Source organism: Elephantulus edwardii, unplaced genomic scaffold (genome assembly GCF_000299155.1).
Source record: "Elephantulus edwardii isolate Elephantulus edwardi_28Jun2011 unplaced genomic scaffold, EleEdw1.0 scaffold00030, whole genome shotgun sequence".
NCBI lineage: Eukaryota > Metazoa > Chordata > Mammalia > Macroscelidea > Macroscelididae > Elephantulus > Elephantulus edwardii.
This window is the reverse complement of record NW_006399780.1, coordinates 4,677,154-4,685,315: the sequence shown is the minus strand read 5'-3', so window position 1 is coordinate 4,685,315 and position 8,162 is coordinate 4,677,154. Positions and strand designations below refer to the sequence as shown.

At 39.0% G+C, this 8,162-nt stretch overlaps 1 protein-coding gene across 1 annotated transcript in view; it reads right to left on the bottom strand.

Moving 5' to 3' along the window:
• Positions 1–8,162, bottom strand: part of PROZ (protein Z, vitamin K-dependent plasma glycoprotein) — a 35,416-nt gene that overhangs the window by 23,002 nt on the left and 4,252 nt on the right. Inside the window, exon 2 of the mRNA XM_006883806.1 lies at positions 1,590–1,753. Coding sequence (XP_006883868.1) covers positions 1,590–1,753 — 164 coding nt within the window. The remainder of the gene's footprint in view (positions 1–1,589; positions 1,754–8,162) is intronic.

The following is an 8,162-nucleotide window of genomic DNA, read 5'->3' as shown; positions in this document are numbered from 1 at the left end:
CAACAATGAATGAGTGGAAGCCCAAAATCTCTGTAAATGTTTATGAAAATTAATAAAATATAATTATAGAAAAAAAAAAGAAGTGAGGATGGCATGACTTTCCTCACTTACTCTGGATGTGTTATCAGAAGGCATCAATCCCTGAAGGACCTCAGGCTGAGTAAAGTAGAAGATTAGTGAAGGAAAGAGTTGAATTGAGTTACATTTCATTCTGTTACACATAAGGAAACTAGGAGTAAAAACCCAACAATAACAGGTATTTCTCATATTAGCCTCTTGTATTTATTCTCTGACCTGTAGAAAAGAGAGGGGAGGGGAGGGGAGGGGAGGGGAGGGGAGGAGAGGAGAGGAGAGGAGAGGAGAGGAGAGGAGAGGAGAGAAGAGGAGAGGAGAGGAGAGGAATGTAACATAACAGACTTTCATAATGGACACCTTTACCTCAGCCTCCTAAATGCCATCTTTCACTCCCCAGAGGGAACAGCTGTTTGTTCCAGTAGTGCAGGAAGAGACTGACTTCAGTAAGTCTTCACTGTGAAGAATCTCAATTGTAAAATGAAACTAAACCACAAGACACAGTACAATCTGTACACTCTCAGGGCTGCAAGAGGGATGTGTCAAGATGAGCATAGCATCAGCAGAAAAGGACCAAGGAACTTGAAGCTTTTGTCCTCTCAGATTAGAAAGCTTTTCCTTATAAATGAGAATTTTTTAAAGTGTTCTACTACCCCCCTGTCACTTTGTCACACTGTTGTGGCTTGTAGGTTCCTATGATATTGGAAGTTACTCTGCTGATACTTGCAGCAGGAAGTGTGAGGATGGCACTGGAAAGGACAGGATTCAGTTCTGTTGTTTATAGGGTCACTATGGTGCTGGAGAAGAGTACTGAATGTACCATGGACTGTCAGGAAAACAAACAGATTCATCTTGGAGAGGATTAAACCAAGCTACTCCTTGGAGGCAAGGATTCTGGGGCTTTGTCTGACATACTTTGGACATGTTGCCAGGAGGGACGGGTCCTTGGAGAGGGACATCATGCTTGGGAGGGTGGAGGGACAGCGCAGGAGGGGAAGACCCTCTATGAGATGGATTGATTCGGTGACTGGGGCAATCTGGATGGGTGTGTCAGAGGCAGTGCGGTTGGCGCAGGATAGAGCAGGGTTTAAGGCTGTTGTGCATAGGGTCGCTATGAGTCGAAAATGACTCGACGGCACTTAACAACAACAACAACATGGGTCATACTTGATGGCACCTAACAACAACAATGGAAAGATAATTGATGTGTGTGTGAGCTCGTGTGTGTGTGTGTGTGTGTGTGTGTGTGTGCTTAATTTGTTTAATATGAAGAAACAGTTTTAAAAGTATAAGACTGAGTTAGTGTTTTAGTTTTGGCTGTTAATAGTTATGTGATCAAAAGTGAATTATTGAATTTCACCGTAATTTTTCTTATTTGTCTTATTAAGAGTCTATTTCATAGTGTAAGTAAAAAAGTTTGATAATTTACCCTAATTTCTTTGTGATGTTCTTTCAGGCAACAGAAGTTTAAACAATTAGAATAACGTGTCAGTTCATTGAGGTGGGGAAGTACATACAGTTATTAAGTCGTTTTCAAATACTTCTCTTGCTTCTTCATAAACACAGATTTCTTCGTAACATTCTTTTTCCAAATCTCCCTCAAACATCTCTTCCAAAAGATAGGCACCAGCACGCTTCCATCTTACCAGAACTTCGTTTGCTTTGGAGGCTGAAAGAAATACTATAGAGCAAGAGAAACACGTATAATATCAATTTAATAGATTTACCCAAGCATTGAGATACCTCCTTTCCAAAATAATTCTGAGTAGATGAAATGTTTCAACCGTCTGACTTCTGTCTCTGACCCACCTTCCTACTCTACTCAGACCCTAAACTGCATAGAATATTAAGATATGAATAAGCTCACCTGTAGGTTCATGGCTGGCTCTGATGAGTGATACAAGGTAGATATGTAACTCTTTTGTTGAGCGAATGAATGAATGAATTAGGGGAGATGAAACATATTATAATGTTTGATGGCTTAAGAGTCATAATGATCTGCTGTTGCTGAGAAAACAATACCACGAGTTGATGTCGTTAAAGAATGTAAATTTATTCCTCACAACTCAAGGGCATGTTGTTATAGCTGTGTGCTGTCACATTGATTTCCCAAAGTGACAGATTAGAATTGGCCTCTAAGGTTTCCTAGGCTGTAATCTTTATAAGAATAGATAGATCATCAGGAATTTTGTCCCTCAGAAAAGCTGGTAGATCTGAATCACCAACCTGGTCTTGGTTAATATCCAAGTGCTTCACAATTACACCACCAGGGCTCCTTGTCATAGAATCATTACTGTTGTTAGATGTCATTGAGATGGCTATGACTCGTATTGACCCTAAGAATAACAGATCTGAATCTTGCCCCGCCCTGCCATGATGTCCTATCCTATCATCTCAAGCTCTTGTTATCATCACTGTGTCAGTTTATCCTGTTGAGGGTCTTCTTTTCTTTCATTGACTCTCCACTTTTCCCAGCATGATGTGTTTTTCCAAGAATTAGTCCCTCCTGACAACATGCCCCAAATACGTACACAAAGTTTCTTCATCTTTACCTGTAAGGAACATCCTGGTTGCATTTTCTCCAAGATAGATTTGTACGTTCTTTTTGAAGTATTCTTCTTCAGCACTACCATTCAAAGACATCAATTTTTCTTTGTTCTTCCTTATTAATAATCCAGCTTTCAGATGCTCAGGAAGTAATTGAAAAGAACATGGCTTGGATCAGGAATACCTTGATATTTAAACTTACATCTCTGCTTCTGTAACATTTTGAAGAATTTCTCCTATGAAGTATGTCTTTTGATTTCTTGATTGTGACCATTATAGGTATTGATTGTGGCTCCAAAATTAAATAATTGATAGCATCAATATTTTCTCCATCTATCACGATGCTGCCTATTGGTTCAGTAGTGAAGATTTTTGTTTTCTTAATCTTGAAAAGTACTCCATCTTGAAGGCTGTAGTCTTTGATCTTCTATACATGCTTCAAATTTTCTTGACTTTCTGCAAGCAAGATCGTGTCACCTATGTTATAGGTTGTTGATGTATCTTCCTCTAATCCTCATGCCATATTTCCTTCATATAATCAAATTTCTTGAATGATTTTCTCAGCATACAGACTGAATAAGTATGGAGACAGCATACAATCTGATGCACATCTTTCCTGGTTTTAAACTATTGTTCCGTTCTGACAACTGCTTCTTGGCCTATGTATAGATTTCCCATAAGTACAATTAAGTGTTTAAGTTACCATTATTTTGTGTTTCAGTTACTTATAGTCAAACAGCACTGTGGTGACGGAACAAAGTTGGTGCATAAGATTTTCTAGGTTCTGATCTTTATAGAAGTGTATAGCTAAGGATTCTTTTGTAGTATGGCTGGGCAGGTTAAAATCATTATCTTTTAGATTGTCAGCTCAAATATGTCACGTGGAGTCAGAATAAACTTGATGGCAAATGGTAATCCTAGTTGGTACAATGGCTTGGATTTTTTTCCTAAAGATGTCAATCAGAAAAGTGATATGATCAGCCAAGTTTTTTTTTTTTAAAAAAAATCATTGTTTGAGTATAGACGATGGATTAGCTAAGGATAAAAATGAATGCAAATAAACTAATTAGGAGACTATACAGGATGACCCTGTCAAATAAAGAGGTGGTGCATGCCCCATATGTACTTTTACATTTTTTAACAGCCATTTTGAAAGCCCTCTATGAGGTGGATTGATTCAGTGACTGGGGTAATCGGGATGAGTGTGTCAGAGGCAGTGCGATTGGCACAGGATAGAGCACGGTTTAGGGCAGTTGTACATAGGGTCGCTGTGAGTCATAAGCGACTTGACGGCACATAACAACAACATTTTGAAAACCATTGGGGAAAACATCTCCGGGCAAAATTAATTTTAGTAATATTCTTATTAACTCAATTGTTGTTCTTGTTGATTGCCTTTGAGTTGAGCATGACTCATAGTGACACTATGAACAAAAGGCCTGAAGCCTTTCAATAACTATCATCATTTATCAAAGTTCATAGAGTTTCCAGAGGCACATTGTTAGGCAGTGGATGCCACTTTTCCAAATTAACTCAATAGGCCCCAGATATTATAACGTCAGTTGTGTAATATGTAAGAGGAAGTTGATTTAGTAGCTTTTAACATTTTAGGTATGTTTTAAAAAATTTTTGTGAGTTCAAATTTGATATTTTACAGTAATTGAGGTAAAATAGTTGTGCTCACGCAAAATCTATACTTTGAGGGAAAAGTAAAACAAAACAAACCTACCTGTACTTGGATCAGGGAGCAGCAGTCAAAACAGAGCAGGGAAACACTGTATGGCTCATGATCAGGAAAGATGTGTGTCAGGGATGCAACCTATCCCCATAGTTTTTCAGTGTGTGGAACAGCTCATTCAGGAGGCTGGACTTTATGAGAAGGAATGTGGCATCAGGATTGGATAAAGGCTCATAAATAAACTATGTTATGCAGATAACACAACCTTGCTTGCTGAAACTGAGGAGGACATGAGGTATTTGCTACAAAATGCCAAGAACTGTGGACTTCAATATGGATTGAAGTACAGTATTAAGAAAACAAAGGTTCTTACCATTGGGCCAAATGACAGTTTCATAATAGAGGGAGAAGAGATTGAGACTATTAGCAGCTTCAGTTTGCTTGATTCTACCATCAATACTCTTGATCCTAGCAGTCAGAAAATCAAAAGATGAATTACATGGGGAAAGTCTGCTGTCAAGGCCCTCTGTGTAGTACTGAAGCATGACAATGTCAGTCTGGAAACTAAGGTGTACCTGATACTGGTCATGGTCTTCACAATTACTTGCTGTGCATCAAAGAGCTAGACAATGACTAAAGATGAAATAATTGATTCCTTTGAGTTGTGGTGTTGGAGAAAAGTGTTGAACGTAACGTGGACTGGCAGGAGAACAAACAGGTCAATCCTAGAGAGGATGAAACCAAGCTACTCCATGGAGGCAAGGATTTTGAAGCTCTGTTTCACACATTTTGAGCATGTGGTCAGGAAAGTCCAGTCCTTGGAAAAGGACATCATGCTTGGAAGGGTGGAGGGACAGCACAGGAGAGGAAAAGCCTAGATGAGATGGATTGACTCAGTGACTGGAGAAATGGGGTTAAATCTGTTGGAGACAATGAGGTTGGCTCAGGATAGGGCAGGATTTAGAGTTATTGTACATAGGGTCTTAATGAATCTCAGGTGACTCAACAGCACATAACAACAACAATGTGATTTAACATAAAATTATGTGTATTTATAAAAATTAAGAGTGTATGAAAATATCTTAGAGTGATGCTTTATAAAATCCTATTATGTATTATTTTTATATAGCACAATAATTGTTGTTGTTAGGTGCCACTGAGTTGAGTATAATTCATAGCAACCCTATGAACAAGAGATCTGAACCCTGTTCTGTCCTGTGCCATCCTCACATTTCCTTACACATAAGAACCCATTGCAGCAGTCACCATGCCAATCCACCTGGTTGATGGTCTTTCTCTCCTTCGCTGACCCTCCACCCTTCCCAGCACCATGTCCTTCTCCAAGGAAGAGCCTCTCCTAGCAATACGCCCAGAGTATGTGAGGTGAAACCTCATCATTCCTTTTTTTTTAACTTAGATAGCATCTGTTTTGTTTATTATGGTCCAAATACACAATGCTCTTGTCGAATAAAAGCATATGGTACAGATAAAGACAAGCCATGGCAGCCCAGCAAAAGTTGTTTTAGGGTCAAATTACAGACCACCCAACAGTTCACATTTTAGGAATTTGAAATGTCTAAAATTAGATAAGGTGGTTTCACAAAAAGAAGAAAAAAAAAGGTGAAGGAGGGAGAAAGGGTCTCATCAACACCTTAGGAAAGGTTAGCTAAGAAGAATATCTTACTTATAAGGGATAAATGCATAAGAAATGCATAAACTTTGTGCAGGTTAATGCAATATTAAACACAGTAGAATATATAGACCTCATAATATTTTTGTGAAGGCATACACAAAATGTCTCCAAGCACTTTTTAAGGAAAAAAAAATGCAGAGCCTAACTTAAGGAGCATTCTAGATAAAAATATTTATTTTAAGGGGCATGGAAGCCTCATCATTCTTGCCTCCAAAGAGCACTCTGGTTGCACCCTTTTCAAGACCTATCTGTTTGTTCTCTTGGCCATCTACAGGATGTTCTGTGCTCTTCTCCAACACCACAGCTCAAAAGCATCAATTCTTTTTCTGTCATCCTTATTTATTGTTTAGCTCTTGGATGCATAGCAAGCAATCAGAAAGACTATGGCCTGAATCAGACACACCTTAGTCCTCAAACTGACATTGTAGCATTATAAATTGTATTCTCCTGATTATGCTCATTTTAAAAAAAAATATGCTGCCATTTAAAAAAAGTTATGCTGCCATTCAAGGAATATTAATGAACATTATATTCTTATTTTTTGTGTTTAGTCTTTGAAAGTCAGTGCACATTTCAAGTGCTCAATATTGACATGTGGTGGGTGGCTACTTCAATGGGCAGCTGAGGTGCTGCCTGTCAGGTAATAACAGTAGACATAGGCAATAGTCAAGCAGTAGGACTTGTGATTGATTGGTTGGAGGGTGGGTAAGGGAGATAATAATGAAGATTTCCAATTATTTGGGTAACTGATACTTAGATTAACTAAAAAAACACACTGCCATCAAATCAGAGCCAACTAATAGCTGACCCTTCACTGAATTTTCAATGCTGTGAATTACATGGCATGATATTGCCCATAATTCACTCTAGAAGCAGCTCGTAGTTTCAGACTGCCAGAAAGGTATGGCCTTTGCGTTAGCAGCTTAACTCCGTAAACCACCAGAGTCCCTGTGGGAGCTGCCATTTGTGAAGCTGGGGAAGGTAGGTGAGAAAAGGTTATGAGTTCAGTCTTGGGATATGGATGTAGAAGAAGATTCTGCTGCAGAGAATGGTACCTGGGTCCCATCATGATTTTCAAGACCTTCTGATCCAAAGTTTCTGTATTGCCTCCTTTTGCATTATTTTGAGATCTAGACATTTAGAAACTTGCATATAGGTCATAATATTTCCTCACAAAGGGAAAGTCAAATCACTTGACTCAAACTGCCGTTGAATATATGTTCATACCGTACCATAGAACAGTTAGACATTTTTCCATCTTGTGATTTTTCCAAGTTACTAAAATAAAACACAAATATTTTTCAGATTCTTTCCTTCCAATTTTCTGTCTCTTCCATGAGATATTTTGCTGTTCATTATGAACCCATGTGTTGAAGCAGGAATGTAAAGATATTATACTTTTAGTAATATTTATAAAATATTATAGCTGTTTTGAGGAGCTCTGGTGGCCTAGTGGCAAGAAGCTGTGCTGCAATCCCAAAGGCACATGGTTCGAGGCTACGAGCTGCTCTGCAGAAGAATGGGCAATCTTCTGTGCGATTAACTGCATCTGAAAACTCGCTATGGGTGGGGTTCTGACTCTACAGTACACAACAACAACAACAGCATAGCTCTTTCAGTGGAAAGTAGGAGAAGCTCTGTGGAGCTCTGGCAGCCGAACGGTAAGGAGAAAGATGAGCGGTCTCCTCCCGTGGGATTGATAGCCTCTGAAAACCTTCTGGAAGGAAGGCGAGTTCTAAGTTCGTCCTGACTCAGTGACACATGCCGACAGTAAGAGGAGGAGCTCTGGTGGCACAGTCCTCAGGGAGTCATGCTGATATCCCAAAGATGATGCCTATTTGCTGGTTCAAATCCACCAGTGGTCTCACAAGTGAAAGATGAGCAATTATCTGCTGTGTGATTTATAGCCGAAGAAACTCAATGGAGGGTCAGCAAAGAGTTCTAAAGAGTTCATTCTAAAGGAGCCCATGTAAAGTAGTGTTTAGGGTGTTGGCTTCTAACCAAAAGTCTGTGCTTCTGGTGGTTTGAATCCACCGGTTGCTCTGTGGAAGAAAGACAATCTACTCATAATCAATCGGTAAAACTAGATAAATTATGTACACTGCATTGAAGTCTATGAGGGAGAGAATAGTTTAAAAGTATTATATTTTAGGGCATTATGTTTATCATAAG